The 24,217-nt window shown below is 43.5% G+C and overlaps 1 protein-coding gene across 4 annotated transcripts in view; it reads left to right on the forward strand.

Annotated features, from left to right (window-relative positions):
• Osbpl9 (oxysterol binding protein like 9) overlaps positions 1 to 24,217 on the forward strand; it is a 139,340-nt gene that overhangs the window by 21,789 nt on the left and 93,334 nt on the right. For all 4 annotated transcript variants that reach the window (XM_032900421.1, XM_032900430.1, XM_032900439.1 and 1 more), the window contains exons 2-3: positions 4,294 to 4,344; positions 21,172 to 21,250. In XM_032900421.1, coding sequence (XP_032756312.1) covers positions 4,294 to 4,344; positions 21,172 to 21,250 — 130 coding nt within the window. The remainder of the gene's footprint in view (positions 1 to 4,293; positions 4,345 to 21,171; positions 21,251 to 24,217) is intronic.

The raw sequence follows: 24,217 nt of genomic DNA on the forward strand, positions 1-24,217 counted from the left end.
ACGGGCTCTAGGCGGTTTGATTCTCCAGCCTCTTCCTGTGTGATACTCCTCATTTCTTACCACTCCTGGTTCAGTGAATCTGCTCCTTAGGAAGACAAGAAGACTTGAGAGAGCCCTTTGGGCTGCTCTTAGGTTTTAGGTGTTAAGGTGTCATATTTGGGAGTGTTTGTTCTTGTTACCAGAGTTATTAGGGTCAAAGTCTGTGTCCTGCAGCACTGACAAGGTAGAGGCTCAGTCCACCGGCTGAGTCTACCAGTGGGCCAGGTAGAGTAACAACAGTGAGAAGCAGAAAGGGTGTTTGTTCAACGTGGCCACCCTGGGACAAGGGACAGATGGGAAGGGCCAGTGACCCACTGGTTCCAACCAAGTCCATCTTAGGGTCCAGACTCCAGGCTTAGGCTTAAATAGAGGGCAAAAGGCACGTTTAACTAAGCAGCTGAGTCACGGTGTAGTCCTGCCCATCACTGACCAATCGCTGCCTCCTGGTTCTTGGTCTGTCTTGCAAGAAGTTAGCATTGTGTGAAATCTCTCTGGTAAATACATCTCTCTGCTGGCCCCAGGATTCCTGGGACATTCCAATTCCTTGGAGTCCATTGTTTTAAGTCTGATAACAGGGAAGAGGAGGCACGTAAGCCTTTCTGTAGGATATCTTTTCTCCTGTCTGGATAGTTACATGTTGAACTCTCAGAAAATTTGTTGCTCATGAGAATAGGGCCTGTTTAGTTTTAAAGAGCATCCCTACAGACTGTGTTTATTGTATTTAAGGTAGGAGCAAGAAAGGGTCATAAATGGGTACTTCATGATTGCCGTAGTAAGCACTGGGACCACCTCTTGAGAGTTGAGTCATGTCTCCATTTTACAAACAGAGAAACTGAAGTCTGAGAACAGAAGGGATCTGATCAAGGCTGCACTGTTGCTAAACTGGCAAAGCCAGATTTCAGCATTTTTCCATAGCCACCTCCTTTTATTAAATTGTGCTGTCTATAGTATCTTCTTTATCTGGGGATGTGTGTGTGTTTGTGTATGTATTATATATGTATATGTATGTATATATTCTTGTAACTAACTCTAGAAATTATAGAGGATTGAAATGATTTTGTACATTTTTTTAAAAAAAGATTTATTTATTTATTATATAGAAGTACACTGTAGCTGTCTTCAGATACACCAGAAGAGGGCATTTGATCTCTTTACAGATGGTTGTGAGCCACCATGTGGTTGCTGGGAATTGAACTCAGGACCTCTGGAAGAGTAGTCAGGTGCTCTTAACCGCTGAGCCATCTCTCCAGCCCGATTTTGTACATTTAAAGAATAAATTTCCTATAAATGGTATCTGCAGCTTTGGAGCCTAAATGGAGAATATTTTGAATATTTATTAATGAACAAAAATTTTTATTTATTGTAAGTGGTGTGTGTGTGTTTGTGTTTGTGTTTGTGTTTGTGTTGTATATCAGATGTGTCCAAGACACAGGTATGGAGGCTCGAAGACTACTTCTGGGAGTCAGTTCTCTCCTCTTACCAAGGGCTCTAGGTCACCTTGTCAAGTTGTAGGGCTTTTGTAGCAAGCAGTTTGACCCACTGAACCATCTTGCTGGCCCTTGAAGATTAAAAAATACTTTAAAAATTTTTACTTTATGTATATGCTTGTACGAATATAAGTGCCTGATGTATATACAGTGCCCATAGAGGCCAGAAGGGGGTGTTCAGTCCCTGAAAGTGGAGTTATAGGTGCTTGTGAGACACCATGTGGGTGTTAGGGACAGAATCCAGGTTCTCTGTAAGAGCCACCAGTGCTTTTAACCTCCGAGTCATCTCTCCTGCCTGCATGGATGGCTTCTTAAGTGGAATACTGAAATTCATCTAAAATAAGAAAACGCAACTCAGTACAGCAGTTCAGAGCCCTTGTTGGGCAACAGATTTAATACATTGAGCTGAATGGTCCTTAGCATGCTCTTAAAATGACTTTCCTACTCCAGGATATAATTTTTCACACTCCACTGGGAAAGAAAATATTTATTATTCTTTGAGATCAGAGAAAAATGAAAAATTTAATTATTATGACATGCTCTACAGCTTTTGGTTGGAACACAGAGAAATCCAGGGAAGTTTATTTCCCCACAGGATTATGAAGGGAAAGATCGTCTTTAAAAAAATGGCTTTTGGCAGCAGTGGTTATAATGTGGTCAGGGTTTCAGCTGGAATTCCCTGAGGGTAGCAGGATGAGCTTGTTAAGGAACCTGGCACTTGTGCAGGCAGGAGAACAGTCTGTCAAGGTCTCAGGCACGAGGGCCCTCGGTTCAGGGAGCTGAAAAGTCAGGCTCGGCACAGGAACGGCGGGAGCTGTCAGACAGGAGGACTGTTCTGTTCTGGTTTGCTTACATATTTCTGTTTCTTTCTAAACAGTCTCTGTATCTGGCCCAAGCTGGCCTGGAGCTCATGTAGATCATCCTGGCTCAGATTTGAGAGGAGTCATGCTGGTCTTGATAGCAGGGTTCAGGGGGCAGCACCTGGAGTGGTTCCAGATTATTGTGTTCTGGAAGAAAGAATTGAACAGGCTTGGGGAGACAGTAACAGGCAAGGGAGACAGCTTACTGAGAAGGGAGCTGCAGAGGGGCGGTGCTGGGTCAGACTCAGGTCCTCAGGGCTGCCAGTGCCTTTACCCGTGAGCCAGCATGCCTCACTCCTGCAGCCCAGGCCCACACTCTCTTTTGGGTCTCTGGTTCTTTCAGAGTTGCTCTCTGTGCTTGCTCCATTGTGCTTTTTGTGCTCTGTGTTTGGATTGTTCGTGTTAGGCTTTTTTAATGTTTTATATGCGTCTGTCAGTTCTGTTGTAGAACGCTCCATATTCTGTTTGGCCCGAGTAACTCCTCAGCTATTTGTGTAATGGCTTCCACTGTCTCTCTTAGTGTTGTGTAATCCGTAATCCAAGTGAAGCAACACTGTTGGCCTGTCTGGCCCTTTGTGATATTAAAAACTGCTTTACAATGCAGGCAGGTCAGGGATGAGAGAGAGAGAGAGAGAATATGAATATGAATGAATATGAATGAGAGAGGGAGAGAGAGAGAGAGAGAGAGAGAGAGAGAGAGAGAGAGAGAATATAAATTAGCTTTACATCCTAATCTCATTGGTTGTATTCTAACCTAATAAATGCTTTTGTATCCTGCCCTGCCCTTATTGTTTTGGAGAGAAGATAAATATAGGTCCATAAAAGGGTTATTAAGTGCTTAAGGATGCCTCGCTAGGCAATGCTTTCATTAGCTGCCTTATTAGTAAAGAACTCTTTGATCATACCTAGTATTTCCCCCCTAAAGTATATGTCTGTGTTTGCAAAAATAAAAGCAGGCTGTCTCCAGTATATCCATAGTCACTTCTGAAAATGAGTTCCCAGGGCTTAGAAATTTGGAGGTTATATATAGGGTGTCTGGGGCTTCAAGCGGGACAATTACAGTCACGTGGAATCAGCTTGTTGTGATCTTTGTTCTTATATAGGTGGGAAATGGAAAATATCGGCTATTCTACAGGTATTACATGTGTATCGCAATCCCTCTCCTACATTTACTTTACTTTGAGCGGTCAGTTTGCTTTCAGAAGCATTTATTTCCTAGAGTCAACTCTGTGCTTGCTGTGACAGCCTGTGCTGCACCCAGGCTAGTGAGGGGACAGAAGGGACAGCAGTGTCTCACCAGGAAATGCTTTTTGAGCACCTAATGCATACCAGACACTGCACTAAAGCATAAAGTAAGCCAAGATAGACTCCTCACCCTCCCAGGAGTGCCCCACAGGATGTACATGCCACAACCAGGAGCGCACAGGAGGCTGGGTACTCGGGTGAGAATCCAGACCAGATGGCTAAAGCGCTTTGATGAGTGGCCGCAAAGCAAAAAGAGCCCTAGATGAGAAATGGCATCTGGGAATTGCACAGATAACGCTTGAGCGTCCTTTCTAAAGTGTGGTCCTTTGCCTGTTATCAGCATCATGGGGAGAGATTCTTATGCCCATAGGTGAGAAATGCTGGGTCGTAGGGAAGGAACGTGGAGAGGAATATAACTGTTGAAGTAGCTTTTGTACACTGAGGATGTGTGTAAATTCTGTGCTCAGGTTGATTTGAATAGATGACAAACTACTTTCATTTAAAAACTGGTGATTTCCCTGCAAGAAATGGTTTCTTCTGCAGCAGGTGATGGGTAGAAAGAATGGTCAGTTCTGTAAACGTCACTCAATTTTAGTTCCCAGATGACTTTAAAAACACTTGCCTTAACCTTTTATTTATTGAGCTTTTTGTTTTTCTTTTAGTCCAAAGACAAAATGATGAGAGGCTCTCGAAGAGGATGCGTTAGACTCAGAGTAAGTATTTTTTCATTTTATGAGGACCAATTTCAACAGAAAAATATTTTGATGGGGCCACAGAGTCTAGATTTAACTTAATTTCCCTACTTAGCTACTGGGCCAGATAACCAAGTCTTAGGGAGGAGAATTGGGTTTTTCAAGAAACTTCCAGGAAGTTTCAGGACCAGGACTAGAACTCAGTTACTTTGGTCGAGGTTTAATCCATGACTTAAAGCACTTCCCAGCTCTTCTTTAAAACCTCAGGTTACAAACAAGGGCCCAGGCTAGAATGAAGGGAATTGTTCTGTTGGTGTCACGGCAGTCATACAAAGGACTCAGAAAAGCTCGTCAGCTGTTCTGTTCTCCTCAGCACTGTTTAGCTGTGTATAGCAGTGTGGGGCAGGAGATAGTCTGAACCATACATATAACAAGATTAACTTATTAAGAAGATATTTTACATAGTACTTGGGTGTAGGGGAGAATAGTTAATCTGCTTTCAGCTCCCTCCCAGTGAGTGATCGAGTCTCCCAAGAGCTCTAGATTTGCGAATGAAAGACATACAGACAGACATAGACACACACACACACACACACACACACACACACACTCTCTCACACACACACACACACTCACTCACACTCACACTCATGCACACACACACCAGCTAATTTTGATGTGCCTTGACTAGCTCAATGGTGGGGCACTTTTAAACTTTCCCATAGCTAGCACACACTCCCCTCCAGTATTCTTGAGTTAAGATCTTTTGAAATCTATATTTCATCTCTGCTACCCCAGACCCAATTACGGAAGCGGCTCCTGGGGCCACTTTCCTGGATTCTTACATGTGGGCAGGCCTTTAAGATTCCTCTTTCTGCTTCCTGTCATGGCGATTCTCCTCTTCCTCTCTCCCTTAGTCCCTTGCCTGTGCAATCCAAAAGTCTTGCCCCATCTCCCTGCCCAGCCATTGGCTGTCTGACAATTCTTTATTATCAATCAAAGCCAGCTGGGGGCAGGGACCCTCAGAGTCTGGAAGTGCGGCTTTTGGAAGCCAAATTAAGGCAAAGCATTAGAACCATTTCCCAACACTTGGGAGGCTGAGGTAGGTGGATCTCTGAGTTTGAGACCAGCCTAGTCTCCATCGTGTGCTTCAGGCTAGCCAAGATTCTATAGTGAGGCCCTGGGGTGACGGTGGGGTTGGGGGGGAGGGGAGAGAGAGAGAGAGAGAGAGAGAGAGAGAGAGAGAGAGAGAGAGAGAGAGAGAGAGAGAGAGATTTTGAGATTGGACGTGACAGTTTTCATCTGGATCTTTGAAGTCTGGCAAGTCCTTTGCACTGATTGTACATCTCACCCCTGTGGTGGGCCAGCATCGGGCAGCTTTCTCCTTTTCAAACTCCGTTTGTGTGCTTGCCGTCACCCTTATCATTTTTGGTGTGGTGCTTTAAACTGATGGTAGGGTACACCCCTACTTTTTGAAGGTGTGAATATATTTGGTAAACATTGTTAACTTTTATCATCAGTTCTAACAAGAATTGGAAAACAGTTCTAAGCTTGGGTAGTCATAATGAGGAGTCTTGAATAGAGGTGGGTGTAAGGATGGCTGTTTTGCAGAATGGAAACAAGGCTAACTTGTATATATGACACAAGACTTAGGGGCCAGGCAGTGGTGCTACACACCTTTAATCTCAGTGAAGGCGTGGGCATGTGACCCACTGAGTTCAAGGCCAGCCTGGTTTAGAGTGAGTTTTAGGACAGCCTGGGCTACACAGAGAAACTTAGTCTCAGAAAACAAACAAAAGGCAACTTAGGCTGTTTTTTAGTTTTTATTTGGCTTTCTTTCTTGTTGTTTTGAGACAGAATCTCACTGTTGCAGGCTGGTCTTGAATTTGTGGTAATCCTCTGCCTCACCTTCCCCATGATCAGCCACACATGCCTTCTATTTTCGTGTTTTAACATTGTCCTTTTGTCTTGGTCATGCTGCTTTTCTGGGCACTTATAATTGATCTCAGTTCCCACTCAGTCTGGTTTTAACTGCTCTTTCTTGGCTTGAGGTAGGCCCAGGGTGAGTCTTTGGCAGGGCCGTGTTGAGACATCAGGTTAGCGGATTGTACTTGGAGTCAGGCCACTACCTTGTCATTACAGTCAATGCACCACTTAGTTCTTGGGTTGGGTTTTTAAATATAGCTGAATTGTTAACCCTGTACATAGCTCTCAAGTTGAGAGAGAGAACTTCGCTTTGAGACCTTGGTGTGTTCCCAGTCAGATGCCTTCTGTCTCGTAAGTAATCACCCCTTGCATTTCTTTATAATTTTATAGTGTGATATCCTTAAATTTTATAGTTTTTAAATTGAGAATTTTTTGGATGCTTTGCTGTGTCTCAGTCTGGTCTCCAATTCTTGAGCTCAAATGATCCTTCAGTCGGCCCCTTAAGTGCTAGGATTACAATATGCCAGTATGTAGTAATTTATAGTTTTGTTTTGCTTATTTTAAAGCTCGATGCCTTTTCCCTTCCCGTGGTTGGCCCCTTGAAGCATTCCACCCTAAGACCTATGGAATTTGCAGAGGGTCCATTTTACTGACTCTGGTCCAGTTCTACACCTTCCTCTCTCCTGTTTCTGCTCTGATTGGTAGCTGCATCCAGTGGGTAACTCAGACTCACATTTGATCCTGTTGACAAGACTGTAGGTGTTGTGTTTGGGAGCAGGAGACAGATGTCCAGCTCCTCCTGTTCCTTATTGATAGTAGTAGAAGCTTATGCTTAGTGAGTGCTTATTCTCACTGGGTTGGCTAAATGGAGTTAGTTAACTTTGTGATGCTTAATTTTGTGAGAGTTTTCTTTTCCTCTATTATCTATTTACCTAAAAGTGTAGCTCAGATAGGCAAGATTACTGCTTAATTTTTTCCTTTCATTGCTTAATTTTTAAGATAATGACTTAAGTCCACAACCATTTCTATATCCAAAAAATTTTTGTGCACCATATTCGTAACAGTATTAGTCACAGTAGTTCCAAAGCTAAACAGTTCGAGTGTCTATACATAGACAACTGAACAAAATATATATGGACATGCACACAAACTCAGTAGAATACTGTGATGGATTATTTCAGTCATCACTTGACAAGCTCTAGAACCACCAGGAAGATGGGTCTCAGGCATGCCTCTCAGGGATTATTCTGATTAGGTTAATAGACGTAGGAAGATCTACCCACTGTGGGTGGCATCATTCCCTAGGCTGGGATCCTGAACTGTAAATATAAATTAAGAAAGGGAACAGAAATAGACCCTTTATCCCTTAAGGTGCTTTTGTTTCAGGGTGTTTTATTAAAGCAAACTAAGGCAAGTACTACTGAGCCTTAAGAAAGGAAAGGAAAATTTCGCATATGCTAACATGTATGGATTTTGAGGGTGTTATGCTAAGTAAAATAAGCTAGTCACTAAACACAAATATCCTTGTGAGTCCTATTAGATAGAAGAGTCACTAATTCATGCAAACTGGAAGTCAAATGGTTTCCAGACTGACCATGGGGAAATAAGTTGTTATTTGGTGGGTTTGGAATTGTTTGAGTTTAGAAAGGTAATTTCTGGAGATGGAGGTGGTCACAGTAGCACAGCAGGATGAATGTCCTCAGTGCTGCAAACCTGAAATGGCAAAAACAGTAATTATTAGGTTACATGTTTTGTCACCATATATGAAAACACACATTGAATTTTCCACAGTTCTACAGGTAGACATCTTAGTTGGATTTTCTGCTAAGAGCTACAAGCTGAAGTCAAGGCTGGGGTGGGCTTTATTTGGAGGCTCCAAGAAGAACCCTTTTCAGGCTGTAAGTCATATTTAGTTGCTTGTAGGTAAACACCTGAGGTCCCTTCGTTACTGTCACTTGTGGCCCTTAATCTGCTTTTGGGGCTGTGCCTAACGGCCAGATCTCCTTATAGGAGTCAACAATACATACTGACCTCTACTATTGTGAATCCCTCTGACTTCCCATTCTGCTAACTGCTGCAGGAAACGCTGTTTGAAAAAAGCTCATGCAATTAGGTTAGGTTAGGTAATCTTTTTGATTTTATTAATCAGGGCACTGAGGTGCTCTCATCACATCCTGTTTGCATCCTTAGTCCCAGGAGAAGAGATTATCCAAGAACAAGTGTCATGCTAGAAACCTGCCTGCTGCCTATCAGGTTAGAAGAGGACCTACAGAAACCTGCATTTAAATCTCGTTTCACCCTTTGATTGACTGAAAGAGGAAACCTGTAAGCTCGGGTTTGAGTTTTCTTTAAGTGAGGATTATAATGCCTTTTTTTAAAAGCAGAATTCTGCAAGCATTAGGTACTTGGCACATCGTGAAGGGTGATGGAAATGTATTTATGATAAGGCTGGGATGCAGTTCAGCTAGTGTTGCTTCCTAGCATGCACAAGGGTTCCATCTTCAGAGCTGCATAAAACCACACATGGCTGGTGCATGCCTCTATCTAATCCCAGCACTGGGGAGGCAGGGGCAGGAGGAACACAAGTTCAAGGTCACGTTCTGTGACTTTAAGGCCTGTTTCAGGGTTTCTATTGTTGCGATGAAACACCGTGACCAAAAAGCAAGTTGGAGAGGAAAGGGTGGCTTACACTTCCACATTGCTGTTCATCACTTAACGAAGTCAGGACTGGGACTCAAGCAGGGTAAGAACCTGGAGGCAGGAGCTGATGCAGAGGCCATGGAAGTGTCCTCCTTTCTGGCTTTTCTCCCCATGGCTTGCTCGGCCTGCCAACCCAGGGCTGGCACCACCCACAGTGGGCTAGGCCCTTCTCCCATCAATCACTAGTTAAGAAAATGCCCTATAGCCAGATCTTGTGGAGGCATTTTCTCCAAGGTTTCCTCTTCTCAGATAACTATCATTTGTGTCAAGTTGACATAAACCTAGCCAGTACAACATCCTGCCCCCAAAAGAAGGGAAAAAAGACAAGTAGATTGTCCTTTGGGGTTCCTTATGTGAGAAACATCTGGGCGGTTTGTTTTAAAACATTGATTTCCAGGAGCCCCCTCTCCATACCTTATGTTACAGTAAGATCCTAGATTCTTTAGTTTTGAACAGATCCTCTGGTTGATTATCTTACTGTAGAAAGATTGCATGGTTCTATGTAGGATCTCAGGGAGCCCACATGCTACTGCCTGACACACTGGGCAGATCTAGTTTGGGCACCTTGTAAGATGTCAGGCTTAGCAATTTTTTTTCCTGGAGTTAGGGGAGTTCAGTGCTTGGCAATGCTCTGGAAGCACCACTGCCAAGCCACATCTCCAGGCACTGAGAGACTTAGGTTGGCTTTCGTAATTTATCAAGGTCATTTGATAGGGAATTTGAGATTGAACTTTAGTCTCTCCCATTCCAAAACTGCCTTTAACCCTTAGTATTTGAGGCTTCTGTTATTATTATTTTTAGACAGTGTCTCTAGCTCAGGCTAGACTTGGATTTTCTACAAGACCTTGAGTGGATCCTCCTGCTTCTACCTCCTAGGTGCTGGGAGTACTGGCATGGCCCTCTATAGCTGTCTTGGGCAGGGTTAACAGGAAGATTGAACCCTGGGCCCTGTTATATTCTAGGCAAGCATTCTACCAGCTGAACAACTTCCCCAGCCCTGCAGTCCTTCAGGCTAGAATAATGCAGATGTGACACAATGTTGCCAAGCAGCAGCAAATCTGATGAGAAACAGGGAAGTAAAAACTAACAACACCTCCCCGCCTCTAGTATTTGTGTATGTATGTCTGTCTCAAAAAGAGACTTGCTTTGTAGATAGGCCTGAGGGGCCTGGAACTCACTATGTACCCTAGGCTTTCCTCAGACTCATAGCAATCCTGCCAGTCTCCCTAGTGCTGATGTTACAGATTTGAACATTCTTTATGAGGTTTAGGAATACTCATTTTGGCCAGCTGTGAAGCACATGCCTTTATTTTAGTACTCAGGATGCAGAGGCAGGCAGAGCTGAGTTCCAGGCTAGCCTGGTCTACATAGTGAGCTTCAGGACAGCCAGGGCTATGTAGTGATACCTGGGTATCACTGGGTATGGTTCATCCTCATACTTTCAAGGTATAGGCAGGAGGATTGGGAATTGAAGGACATTTTCAATGTCAAATTCACAAAGAATAGCTGGCAAAATGCTACTACATTAATAAGTGAGCCAGCCCTAAGTCAGCAGAGTAATTTTTTCTCATTGTGAAATGATGAGACGGCATGTCCCATGGGGCACATACTCACAGGCTAGAAGAGCACACTTTTAAGTTTATACATTAATCTGAATTACCTCCCCGAATCTGCTCTATGATGTCACTTATTGTTAGGAACAGCCCGATACCAGAGATATGGGGAAAATGTCACCTCACCAAAATAATGAGCATCCATCAGTGCCGAAAGTATTAACAGTCTAGTATGGCGTGCTGCTAGGAGAAGAGCACTCCCATGGTGGCTCCCATGGGGAAATGGATCCACTGACAGCCTGCATGTGACAGATACATGTCATACAAGTTGAGTATCCCTGGTTAAAAAAGAACATCTGAAATCCAAAGCATTGTGAAGTCCAAATTTTTCTGAGGGCCTACCAGGTGCCACACTCAGAAAATTCTGTACCTAATTTCATATAACAAGGCACAAAAATAGTGTATAGAATTACCTGCAAGTTATATGTATAAGGTATATGTGGAATATAACTGAATCTCAGATTTAGACTTGCTCCCCCGTACATTATTAAATATATGCAAATATCCAGGAGTTCAAAATAAGAGTATATTCTGGCTCCACAGATCCCGTGTAGGGGATATTTAGCCTGTACTATCCATCGCACTGGGTCATATATAGATCAGTAGTTTTCAAAGTTCTTTAATTTCCAGGAGCCCCCTTCTACATATCTTATTTTAGAGTAAGATTCTAGGATCTTTAGTTTTGAACACTCCAAGGTTCTATACAGGATCTCAGGGAGTCCAGTGTTACTGCCCGAGACACTGGGCCGATCTAGTTTGGACACCTTGTAAGTTGTCAGGCTTAGAAATTTTTTTCTGGAGTTGGGGATGAGTTTAGTGCTTGGTAATGTTCTGAAAGCACCACTCACTGCCAAGCCACATCTCCAGGCACTCAGAGACTTAAGTTGGCTTTTAGGAATTGATACATTCATGGTGACTCTGTCAGCAAAAAGATGGCCACTAGGTGGCGCACTTATCCTGTAGAAGTAGTGATGGTTGCTTCTTGGAACTGATCTCCACTTCACCTCCACGGTTTTGTTTTTAGGTTTTGGCCTTTTGAGACAGGGTTTCTCTGTGTAGCCCTGGCTGTCCTGAAGCTAACTCTCTCTCTGTACTAGGACAGCCTCAAACTCACAGAGATCTGCCTGCCTCTGCCTCTTAAGTGCTGGGATTAAAGATGTGTAGCCCCATGTTTTATCTGAAAGCACAATAGTAACATTTTTTTAGGAAATATCTGCAAAATGGGTAAGTAACATCATTAAAGAGGGTGAGAGGTAGAGACCAGAGCATGGTATCTGTGGAATGAAGGTTAAGAATGAATTCTGCCTTTAACTAACCCTATGAAGTGAGCCAACTCTTTCCATTCATTTCTGAACTCTTAAAAAGAAAAAAGAAAAAAAAAAAGCTAAACAAGACAGGGTATCAAACTGGTCACACAGAATTGTTAGCATCAAATTTGTTAACATATTTGAAAAGCAGTAGGGATTGAATCTACTGCTTTAGAGACCTGGACGCCCAATCCACCTCTGATGGGTACTCCCACACTATTGAGCCATATTCCCAGCTCCTTTTAATTTTTTGAGACCAGGTTTTACTGATGCCTTGAACTCACGGTTCTCCGCCTCAGCCCGGCTGCCCGGCTGCCTCTGAGGAGCACTGTTGCTGCAGATGAGTTGGGTTCTGACATTCTGAAGAGACTTAGGGATCACCAGAGTGAGATGAATTACAAGGATGATGTATATAATAATGGAGCAGTGTGCGAGTTCTTTCTTTTTGTATGTGTGTGTGATTTGCATGCGTGTTCTCGTGTGTGCATTGTGCTCCATGTTATTAACAAGGCAGGCTTGCTCAGGTGAACTCTGAGCTCGCTATGCTAGCTTCAGATGCTGGCTTTATAGGCAGAAGGGTATTCATGTGGGTTCAGGGGATCCAAACTCTGGTCTTGGCAAAAGCTTTCACAGTGAGCACTTTGAACCCCTAGGTAGTCTGTTAAACCATAAAATCAGCAGCGAGAGAGGCGCCTGCATTCACTGCTGCTTCAGTGTTGTACCCTGCAGGTCCCAGAGTAGCAGATGAAGAAAAACAAAAGATAAAAGGCTTGTTCAGAAATTTGTGTTTGCATGTTTCTGTAAAGTCCACTAGTGGTCCTGGCATGTGGTTATATGAGAACAAGGAACAAAGAAAAAAGATGGGATAGGTGGTGGGAGAGGGTGGGGGAATGAAAGTTAAGTATATTTGTATATAACATAACTATGTGCATACAGTCCGCAAGAGCCTACAGAAGCATTGGAGGGGTGGCTCAGTGGGTAACTATGCTCGCTGCCAAGATGACCTGAATTCACTTGTCAGGATCCATACAGTGGAAGAAGAGGACCAACTCCCACAAGTTGTCCTCTAACCTCCGCATGTGTGCCATGACACATGTGTATAACCCTCTACCAATAAGTAAAAGAATGTGAAAAGAATTACATAAATTTTATTTGTATAACTAGCCTTGAACAAAAATTTGGGATGTTGAGGTCAGTGGAGAGATAGATCAATGGTTAAGGATACATACTGTTCTTTCTGAGGACTGGAGTTCAATTCCTAGCACCCATTTCAGGTGACCCACAACTTCCTATAACTCCAGCTCTAGGGTATCTGATACCTTCTTCTGGCATCTGTGGGCACCTTTACTTATATAACATACATGCACAGCGCACACATACATGTAAATAATTAAATAAGTATCAGGAGGCAGAGCCAAGTGCATCTCTGAATTTGGGGCCAGCCTGGTCTACTAAGGGAATTCCGGATCATACACACACACACACACACACACACACACACACACGTACAGTAAGACCCTCTTTCAAAAACAACAGCAATTTGGATATGGGAACAACGTGCAAAAACTAGTAACATCCCAATAGTCAATTAGGAAAAGAGTTAAAGAACTATATCTGTAATAGGGAGGCATGTTTAAAGAACGTGTGTGCACAGTACAGTTCCACTGTTGTCTCTGTAGCCGGGGACAGTGCGTGCTGAGTGTAAAGTGGGAATACCTATGCTGCGTGTGCTTAACAGCAGCCATGGTCCCGTTAGGAGGGGCGTGAGCACTTTACGCTCTGGAGTGCTCTTCTTTCCTTTATGGCCTTTGGAATCAGTTTACCAACCCACTTTTCTCTTTTTTGCAAACAAAACAAAACACACAAAACAACACCCTGCAAAATGGCCGAAATCTTGTCTTGTTTTGCTTTGTTTTTCCCCCCAAATCATGACAGCAAAACTGATTTGATCTTAGGTTTTTGCACCATTATTCGTGTGTAAAGTATTTCTGTGTGTATAGAATAAGGAAAACCAAGAAATCCATCCACTTGGAGAACACTCTGAAACTGTAGCTGCTGTCTGCAGCCTGAAGAAGTATGTACTGATAGAACATGAGAAGCTGAGCATTCAAAAACCTCAGAGAGGCCAGCAGAGGTGCTGCAGCCTTTAATCCCAGCACTCAGGAGGCAGAGGCAGGCGGATCTCTGAGTTCAAGGCTAGCCTGCTCTATAGAGTGAATTCTAGGATAGACAGGGCTACACAGAGAAACTGTCTTGAAAATAAAAGAAAACAAAACCCAAGACACAACAAAAAAGAAAACCTCAGAGAAAAATCATGAGAGGCCATGGAAGATAAATAAATATATATTATGTTGGTGTCATGGTACGTCTACACAATGGAATACTACTCAGCTATCAAAAACAGTGACTTTATGAAATTCATAGGCAAATGGATGGAACTGGAAAATATCATCCTGAGCGAGGTAACCCAATCACAGAAAAACACACATGGTATGCAGTCATTGATAAGCGGATATTAGCCCAAATGCTCAAATTACCCAAGATGCACAGAACATGTGAAACTCAAGAAGGATGACAAAAATGTGGATGCTTCACTCCTTCTTTAAAAGGGGAACAAGAATACCCTTGGGAGGGAATAGGGAGGCAAAGTTTAGAAGAGACTGAAGGAACGCCCATTCAGAGCCTGCCCCACATGTGGCCCATACATATACAGCCACCAAACTAGATAAGATGGATGAAGCAAAGAGGTGCAGGCTGACAGAAGCCGAATGTTTATCTCTTCTGAGAGACACAGCCAGAATATGGCAAATACTTAGGCTAATGCCAGCAACAAACCACTGAACTGAGAACGGGACCCCCGTTGAAGGAATCAGAGAAAGGACTGAAAGAGCTTGAAGGGGCTCGAGACCCCATATGAACAACAATGCCAATCAACCAGAGCTTCCAGGGACTAATCCACTGCCCATGGACTGACCCTGGGCTCCAAATTCATAGGTAGCAATGAATAGCCTAGTAAGGGCACCAGTGGAAGGGGAAGCCCTTGGCCCTGCCAAGGCTGGACCCCCAGTGAACAGGATTGTTGGGGGGAGGGCAGTAATGGGGGGAGGATGGGGAGGGGAACACCCACATAGAAGGGGAGGAGAGGGGTTAGGGGGATGTTGGCCTGGAAACTGGGAAAGGGAATAACATTTGAAATGTAAATAAGAAATACCCAATTTAATAAAGATGGAGAAAAATTTTAAAAAAGCATTGCAATAAAAAGGTTGATATTTTGGTGAGCTAGCACAGCAGTTTTCTTGATAATAGAATACCAGTGGAAATATGTGAGTTGCCAAGAGGAGTTTTGCTCCAGAACACCCCCGCCTCCCACCCTCCTAAAAGCAGAGCAAACCTAGGCAGGGGGAGAGGAAGGGTAGCAGACAGAGGGAACAACTGGAGATATGTGGTTGTGGGAAGGATCTTGCAACAACAGGTAGACCTCAAGCAGTTCAGGTACAGAAGTCACTGAGAGGGAAGTTAGCACCTTGGGGCTAAGCTGTGGTGGAGTGTGGCCATCTCTGAAACCTGGTCAGTCATGTCCTCGAAAGTGAAAGTTCTTTGTTATTATGCCAGGACAGCATGGATCACCCAGGATTGTTCTGGACAAACCAGGTCATAAAGTCACCTTATGTGAGGTGAGAACTGGTGATGTGGCTACTTACATTCAAGGAACAGAGAAGGAGATGAATTACAGGCAAGAGGTTTAGATGACCGGATTATCTTGCCGGGAAGGGAATTAGAGGACTAGACTATTTGCTGGAGTGGATGCAGACTCAAAGAGAGTTCTTGCTGTTGTCAAGGAGACTTGCATATGTGCACCAGCAACTGGGGCTGGTGAAGAGGATAGAGAAGGTGATAGGGAATGGATAAGTGGAGTGATAATAGTTAACAGAGATGGGTGGAAATCTCTGCCCAGAAAACCATAAGCTCTGTTGTAGTGGAGCTGTCAATCAGTGGCCTTCCCAGTCAGTGTGCTGCTGTGCACTCACTCGCTCATGCACGGAACTTGCTGTGTCCACTTGACACTTTTAAAGGGTCAAGAATACCACTCCTGAGTCAGCTTTTCTCAGCCAGTTACATAGACCTCAGAAGATAGGTTCTGTGTTCTCACCTACCCTCCTGTGCATGCCCAGCCGTGACTCTGGTGGTGGTGTGGTTTAGAACATTAAGGCCCAGAAAGTTGGGAGGACCTGTTTTCCCTACTACTGAAATGTAAAGGCTTCTAGGAGCTTCTAGAAGACAGTGTAGGAAAATATTTCTTTAGCCCGAGGACTGAGAAACACTTCTTGAAAGACACACAGAAAGCACAACTATAAAGTATAAACTCAACACATTGTAGGGAAGGAATTACAATTAAGAACTGTTCCTCAGAAGGTAGAAGATAAAAAAAGGAAGGGACAGATACTATAAACAATAGAAAGAAAACTGCAAATAGACAAGAATGATTTGTTTCTTGCTTATTGACAACACTGTTGCACAGAGGATGTTTGAATAGCAACAAACATGAAGAGATGCCTCATCAGTTACCAGGGAAACAGAAATAAACACCACTGTCAGATGTTAGTGGTCACTGTGAGCCATTTAAAATGTGCTCGTGAGGGCTGGAGAGATGGCTCAGTGGTTAAGAGCTCCGACTGCTCTTCCAGAGGTCCTGAGTTCAATTCCCAGCAACCACATGGTGGCTCACAACCATCTGTAATGGGATCTGATGCCCTCTTCTGGTGTGTCTGAAGACAGCTACAGTGGACTCGTATACATTAAATAAATAAGTGAATAAAAAAAAAAATAAAATGTGCTCGTGAAATGGGAGCGTGACCAGCACAGCTGCTTTTGGAACCCTTGCCAGCCTGCAGACCAACATGAGCCTAGTACTCTGACCTAGTATCCACCCCAAGACTTGAGTCTACTAAGAAAAGAGCAACAGTATCCAAAACAGCTTTGTCTTATTATAAAACTGGAGCAGTATAACTATCTATCCACAGCGAAATCGATACATTTTGAATAGCCAGAAGGAAGTGTAACTATAAAAACAAAAAACCCTCAATAAACTGCTATCTGCAACTTAGGTGAGTTTACATTTTGTGTGAAAGCAGGTTAAAAAAATTCGTGAGTCCATTTGTATAAAACTTAAGGCAGAAGGACTTAATGTTGAAAAACAATGTTTATCTTACCGTGTAGAATGGAGATCTGCTTGCAACATCTGTCATCAATGTTGTCTGGTTACAACATCTGCTACCCCAGGGAAGCTTGGGTTGATTGGCAGTCTGCTCCCTTCCTCCTTTACTGAACTCTGCATTCCCTCCCAAGCTGAGCCCTAGATGATCTTATCTGGTAGAGGAGGACTGTCCTTTGGTCAGGGTGTATGAGTAACTGCCCTCCCCTGCTTCAGCTTCTAAATAAGTTCCTTTAGGATAGAGGTGGGCAAACCATTAGGAAGAGTTACACAGGGGAGTTGCTCTTCATTGACCTTGTACACAGGATTCATGCACATTATATTTCAAAATAGTGTTTTTCCGAGTGAGCATGTGTGGAGCGCTCAGCACAGTGCTCACTCGGTTCAGATGTTCAGTTGACAGCAGTAGCGTAGCTGGCTTTCTTCTCAGTGGCCAGCAGTGTGCTCTGTATCTGTGCCACTTTCATACTCACTAGCTTTCCAGCTGTGGAGCCTGTGAATTACCACTGTGTTTTTCTGGTGCTGGAGACCAGACCCAGGGCCTTATTGGTGCTAAGTATTGCTTTGCCAAAGAGCTATACTTTTGGCTCCAGTTTTTTCTAAATTTTGCTTAATTTTAATTACAATTAAATGTAAATGGTTACATAGAACTGAACAGCTACAGTGTTGAACAATGTAGAGCTAGGGTATTTTCATGGGAAATGTAAGATTTTTTTTTAACAGATCAAATGAAGAGGTTGGAGTGTCAGATGCATGTCCTTATGTAACACTGAAGGACACTCCTGTAGTGGCAGGTCCTGCTTGGAGCAGGCGACTGCTAGCTAGGTTCCAAAGCCTTCAAGGAAGTGCAGTAGACCCCAAAGGAATGCTTTCTTCCATATTAGATTGGCAAAGGTTCTTGGGGTGAGACCTCTCTGAGGTGCAGCTGAGGCACAAAGACCACTAAGGAGGACCAGGTGCCAGCTGTACATGCTGCTGGAGTTCTGTCTGAAGGACACTGAAGAGTGGCCATGGGATGCGGGGAGAGGGAGGAGGCATGGGTGGAGGGTGCAGGGACTGAAAGGGGTTAAGAGCTGGGCAGTTCTTACAGAGCTGCTCTCAGGACAGGAGGGGAGGGGAGTGAGTGGGAGATGGATTTTGTTTAGAAAATGGTGGAGACCTGGACTGGAAAAAGGATTTGAGAAGGTGAGACTGCATGCTAGGTTTTTGTTTGTCTGTTTGTTTTGGTGTGTGGAAGAAGTGTTGAGACTGAGTACATATAGGGTGTCTCTGTAGGGGAGGGAGTGTGTGGCAGGAGTGTGACAGTAGGAGGTTAGCTGAACCAAATTTGAGCAGTCTTGAATGGCATTAAGAAGTAATGTTGACTTTATTAGTTTATGGGAAGCCAAGGAAGGTTTTTAAAAGATCTGTCTCCTAGAGTGTGTGCTTTAGAAAACACTTCTGGCAACAACAAAGACTGGTTTAGAAGGTGATCAGACTGAAGACAGATTGCATTAGCGAGCAATAAATTGGTGAAGGACTCCATTGCTGGTAGCTGTGGAGATGGTGACTTAGATACCAGCTCTGGGCAGGGGATAGCTTGGTGGAAGTTTGCCTAGCAGGCGTGAGGCCCTAGCTTCAGTCCCCAGCACCAAAGGAGAAAAAAACAAGGGATATAGTTCCAAATGAGCATATTTGGAGTACAGTGAGGGGACGAGGGACATCTGTGTAGCCCTTGTGATTGTCTCAGGTGATTAGATGGTGGACAAATTTGGATTAAAACACAAAAGAGGGGCTGGAGAAATGGCTCAGTGGTTAAGAGCACTGACTGCTCTTCCAGAGGACCCAGATTCAATTCAATTCCTAGCACCCATATGGCAGCTCACAACTGTCTGTAACTCCAGTTATGAGGGATCTGACACCCTCACACAGACATACATGCAGGCAAAACACCAGTGCATCTTGAAGGAAGGAAGGTAGAAAGAAACCCAGAAGAACAAACAAACATGCACCTAGAAGTGGGTTGATATATTACAGCCTGGTTGAGTTATAACTTATGTACTGAGCCTGGGGATGTGGGTCAGTCTAGCATGTGTGAAGTGCTTCTCTAGTATGTGGGGAGTGCTTGTCTAGCATGTGCGAAGCCCAGGACTGGGTCCCCAGTACCATGTAAAACTGGGCATGATGATGCATATTCCCAGCTCTAAGAGTTGGAGGCAGGAAGATCAGGAGTTCAATGTCATCCTGCTACATAGAATTAAGTCAACTTGAGCTATTTGAGAACCTGTATTCAAGAAAAGAAAGCTCGCATGCTGTACAGTATATTGATTTAACGTATATGGTTAATGTTTTTGGTATATTCATAGTGCAACCAGCACAATAGTACAGTTAATTTCAGAATGTTTTTTATCACTGAGAAGAATTAAATGCCAGCCAGGTATAGTGGTATGTGTCGTGATTCCATTGGAAGAATTATTTGAGCCCAGGAGTTTTGTCTCCAAAACAGCCTCCCTGCCCCTACTTATTAGCATTCAGTCCCTATTCACCTTACCCTCAAGGGACTGCTGAACCTCTTTCCATCTGTGTGTTTGTCCATGTGGTTATTTCCTTGGTGACAAGCTTCTTTGACACTGTTTCCAAGGTTCCTCCAGGTAGAGAGCACTTTTGGTAGCTGCACTCTGCTCTATCTGCTCTTCTGGGGCAGAAGGCCCTCCAGGGCAAGGACCACGGTTATAATGAAACAATGGTCTTGGTTTTGGTTATTGAGTATTTGGACCCAGGGAATGTTTGATTTATCAGAATGTCATGAGGTTCGCCCAGCTAACCACAAAGTGAAGTTAACCAGAATGACTGCCTTGGTGGTGGTGTTGAGGGTGGGGGTCGTCTGTGCTCACCATGCTAGACTAGGAGGTGCCATGCAACTGACAGCGAGTCCTGGACCAGCTGTGAGCTTCCTGTTGGGACTAGACTAGGTCTGTAGACATTTCCCTATTAAGAATGGGGACAAAATTTCTTATTATCCATTCTGAAACTGAAGACGAAGTAAGTCAGGTGTATAGAACTTAGATTGAGGTGGTTTTTCTGTATTATCTCTGGGAAGAAATAAATAAATCTTTGACTCTTATTAGTCCTTTTAGGATAAGAGTAGTTACCCTACACACCACTTGTTTCACATGATAAGCTTTTTGTTTTGTTTCTGTTTTTTCCTCCAGTGTTTTGACTTTTCCTTTCAAGCTATCTTAATAACAGACCGTGTGAGAGTAATGTGTTCCTGTGGTATCCCTAGCTCCTTTGGGATATGCAAGATGCTGATGCCTTAAGAACATTGCCTAGTAGACTTTGATTTTGTGTCGCTCCCTCCCACTCCGCCCCATTAATTCCTGTGTCTGAATATACAAAAAAAAGTTGGAAGTTTCTGCAACAGCCAGCCAGTGTAGCTCACTGCCCTCTTACTTCGGTCTGAGAGTCATGTCTTCTCTTAGAAACCATGCAGTACATAAACTTGAGTGCTGTGTGTCAAAATAAGAGAAAACTCCCGAGTTCCAAAACCGCACAGCACTTTAGGGGGAGGAGGCAGACACAGGCACAGATAGAAGCACTGTGTGAAAACCGTGGCGCCTCAGCAACACAAGTGGCTGGGGAGCATCTGGTTATTGGACGGTGTTTTGGAGCAAATGTCAGCTGGTGTTTCTGCACTAACAAGGGCGGTGCAGACGCAGCCCCGTGCAGAGCACCTGCCGCCTTTGCACTACACAACAACCTGGGGCAGTGTGGGTTTCTGACTCCTGTTTTAGAGAGCAATTTAAAGCTCAGAAGGGCTCGGCAGCTGGCTGTTAAACAGATTACAGATTCAGCTTCTGTTTGTTCCTCCCACTGCATCCCCGTCCCTTATGCAAGGCATGGAAAGTCTGCGTGCCGGGTTCAGCTAGGGTGCCCTGCCAGCCCTTCTCTTGTAGTTCATCCTCAAGCAAAACAAGGTTCTCGGATTTCTCTGCTCCGGCTAGCCTGCTTCCAGCGTCCTCAGCGCATCGGGTGTTCTGGGGCTGTAGCAGTAGTGAATATTGCTGATGTCATTGTTTGCCTTATTGGGATTTTGCTCTTTGTCTCGCAGGGAGCTGTGATTGGTATAGATGACGAGGACGACAGCACCTTCACAATCACTGTGGATCAGAAAACCTTCCACTTCCAGGGTGAGCTGAAAAGAGAGCTTCTCTCCTCAGAGTCCCACCTGCTTCCCCTCTCCCGTGGGTTGGTTGCTTGCTGAATGACTTGAATGGTTTTGCAACTGATCCTGCATGAACGAGTGCACAGGAACCTTCTGGATGAAGTGGTACTGCAGGTTAGGCAGGGATTTGTATCTGCAGTGGATGCACATTAATTGGAAGCGACTGTGGATCTGGCCGCGATTGGAGATTAAAAATTTAAAGGATAAAAACTCAGTGAAAGGCGAGAGTAATGGGCTGCTGCTGCTGCTGGCTTGTGCTTACAGAAGGTTGCTGAAGTTCTTTATGGAGGAGTGTGGTTCTGCTTCTGCATGAAGAGTCTAAGGACTGATTGTGAAGGCTGCAGTGTTTGTCCGTGTGAAGCTCAAAATGTAAATTCAACTGAAGCTAGAGGCGGCCTTTGCCTGAAAGGTTTTGCTCTGCTTCAAGAACTCTTAAGTTTGCATTCATTTCATCTGCATTTCTGTGTCTTGTCTGCCAGCCATCATTGCTCTGCCATTCTCCTTTCTGTAGTTACTAACTCCAATGCCATCTGCCACTGCTATGTTCCGGCATTGCATGCTGTGGCTCACCGGTAGCAGGGGTAAGGCACTGTATGCGTGGTCGCTCTCCTTTCATCTTGCTTTGAAAGCTCTAGACCAGCAAATAAAGCGGATTTAGTGATCTGCTGCTGTGGACCTGTCATCTGTTAGGAGTGCCCGTTAGTTTCGATATTGGTGTTCTGTTGTTTCTCCTACCCAGAATAAGGTCTGTTTTAGGTTTAAAGCAATCCGGGAAACTTAGAAATGGGACTATTCGGAGATGTCAGTACTTTCTCTGAACTGTATGTGTGATCACCGTTATGGTTGCCAGATAGATCAAGGCGAATGATTACCAAGTACAGTTACAGCTTGAAAACGTTTTGGTTGTGAGGTCTGCTGGTGGCCATATGTACAATGGAAAGGTGCTTAGGTCACTGCCGTCCTCCGCTAGGACAGAATATCGCAGTTGTTTTTCTTCATCGTCTTGTTTAAGAGATGGACACATAGACATGAAAGATGCTGCCTGTGAACAATAAAGGCAGGCCAGCATAGTCAGCAGTGACATCTCTAATGTGTCGTCATTTATCCTTGACAGAGTAACTGTGCTTGACAATATTACTTGTTTAGAATTTCTTAAATAATGGTACTCCCCTGGAAATTTCCACTCCATTAACTTCATAAAACACTTTAATCATATTATAAAACAGCTCTATTTTCAGGTTAAATATGCAATGTTGCTCCTAATCTGATGCAGGTAGCTGGGACTCTTCATGCAGCTCTAGCAGGAGCTGCCGGACGCAGGGGCTGCAGCACAGGGCTCTGCAGTCGCTGGGGAGGCGAGGCCTCTGGGCCAGAGAAGCTTTGTTTGCTTGGTGGATCTCTGAGCAGAGGCACCTTACCTTGATTTATTTGTGTCAAACTGATCTCTTTAGCATTTTTATATTTATGTGGCTTGCTGATAGAACAAGATATTCTTTAAATGATAAAAAGTAAGTAAGAATTTTCAAAATGAACTCCTAAGTTTCCAGAATGTCAGATTGTTTTCTACTACAGCATTTGTGGGTGTTACGCAGCATGAACTTATACAAAGAACTTAAACTGCTCATTTATTTAGGTGATTAGGAAAATTACTTCAGATTTACAAATTTAATACAAAGCATATTCAGTGTTTGGAAGAGCTTATGTTTTATAGTCTTTTTTTTAACCTTCAGTTGCTGACAAGAACTGAAAGCAAATCTAGGTTCATACATATTATTATAGTATGTTCATAGTAGGTTCATATATATTATCATAGTATGTTCATAGTAGGTTCATATATATTATCATAGTATGTTCATAATAGGTTCATACATATTATCATAGTATGTTCATAGTAGGCTCATACATATTATCATAGTATGTTCATAGTAGGTTCATACATATTATCATAGTATGTTCATAGTAGGTTCATACATATTATCATAGTATGTTCATAGTAGGTTCATACATATTATCATAGTATGTTCATAGTAGGCTCATACATATTATCATAGTATGTTCATAGTAGGTCATATATATTATCATATATGTTCATAGTAGGTTCATATATATTATCATAGTATGTTCATAGTAGATTCATATATATTATCATAGTATGTTCATAGTAGGTTCATATATATTATCATAGTATGTTCATAGTAGGTTCATATATATTATCATAATATGTTTGGGTGTTATCTTTTCCCTGTGCTTAGATAGAACCCAGGGTCCACATAGTAACTTTCAGGTCTGCCTGCGCTATAGAGTGAGACCCTATTCCCAAAAACTAAAAATAAAAAAAATAAAAATAAGAGTTTTATTGCTATGAAAGCCCACTAGGAAGTCTTGATCAGAGAGTAGCACAATAAGATTCCTATTTTACAGGCTGCTCTGGCCACAGTCTTGAGAACAAGGTGTGCAGGGAGGGGTACAGACCTAGGAAACCATTGAGGAGGTTGGTTTGACAGGAAATGAGAGAGTGCTAGTTTCCATACTGCACCAGTGGGGTAGGGAGGGAGCAAACAGTGGTCAGATTAATCGGCTTTAGTAGAGTATAATTAACATGAAATAAAATGCATGTCTGAGGGGCTGATGAGAGAGGGCTGGGTAGGTGGAGGTTCCTACCGCAAGAGTGTGATGACGTTCATCCCTGGGACCCAGTTCAAGGTAGAGAGAGAACCAACTCTGTAAAGGTGTCCTCTGGTCTCCTCACACGCACCGTGGTGTTCATGATCTCCCTCCGTCATGTGTGCATGCATGTATCACATACACTGAAGCATACAATGATGATGATGATGATGATGACTATGACAGTAGTAGAAGTAGTAGTAGTAGTAGTAGTAGTAGTAGTAGTAGTAGTAATATAAGTGAACATTTTTCAAAAGACCTTCAGATT

Source organism: Rattus rattus, chromosome 1 (genome assembly GCF_011064425.1).
Source record: "Rattus rattus isolate New Zealand chromosome 1, Rrattus_CSIRO_v1, whole genome shotgun sequence".
Classification (NCBI taxonomy): domain Eukaryota; kingdom Metazoa; phylum Chordata; class Mammalia; order Rodentia; family Muridae; genus Rattus; species Rattus rattus.